This window comes from Tupaia chinensis, unplaced genomic scaffold (genome assembly GCF_000334495.1).
Source record: "Tupaia chinensis unplaced genomic scaffold, TupChi_1.0 Scaffold149964_2, whole genome shotgun sequence".
Classification (NCBI taxonomy): Eukaryota; Metazoa; Chordata; class Mammalia; order Scandentia; family Tupaiidae; genus Tupaia; species Tupaia belangeri.
In genome coordinates, this window is record NW_006209806.1 from 307,679 (window position 1) to 308,324 (window position 646).

Below are 646 nucleotides of genomic sequence, written 5' to 3' on the forward strand. Positions count from 1 at the left end.
TGGTGCCGGGCCCTCTGCTCTGGGTGTCTGCGGTTGGGTTTTCGGTACCCGCTATACGCCCTCTCTCCTCTTAAAGGACCGATGGCGTGGTCTCACTTTCCGATGCTACATGAGCATTACCAGGGACGTGTCCCCATAGGGTGCGTGCGCTCTCCAGAGACAGAAAGGGAGGGCCACACTGCAGTCCCCGCCCCCGCCTCCTCGAGGTCTTGAGCACCCTGCTCACGTGCCCGGCGTGTTTTAAAGCCCCAGGTCTGGGACTCACACCGCGGTGGCCCACTGTGTGGGGTCCAGCGACGGGACCCTTATGCCGCCTGCTGGTTCCTGTCCCTGATTTTTAGTTCACTGGAGGGGGACAGGTAGAGGGAGACAAGCTGCCAAGTGTGGGGCTCAGGTTACTGTAGGGTGCGGGAGGTGGTCCCAAGTGAGCCGAGCAAGGAGTCTGTATCCAGAGATTTCCTCAGCTCGGCCCCTGGGCCAGTCCCCGCTCTGGGAGCTGTGAGCTGGGAGCCGCGGCCCAGGCCTGGAATGACAGCCCCTCACCCTGCAGCTTCGAGAGCATGCAGCGGCTCTGTGACAAGTACAACCGGGCCATCGACAGCATCCACCAGCTGGTAGGTGCCGTCCCCGGGCCTGCGCGCCATTG

General features: G+C 63.2%; 1 protein-coding gene across 1 annotated transcript in view; it reads left to right on the forward strand.

The window, feature by feature from the left end:
* Positions 1-646, forward strand: part of DOT1L (DOT1 like histone lysine methyltransferase) — a gene marked incomplete at its 5' end in the record, with an annotated part of 54,525 nt that overhangs the window by 3,244 nt on the left and 50,635 nt on the right. The window contains 1 exon segment of the mRNA XM_014585537.2: positions 551-614. Coding sequence (XP_014441023.2) covers positions 551-614 — 64 coding nt within the window.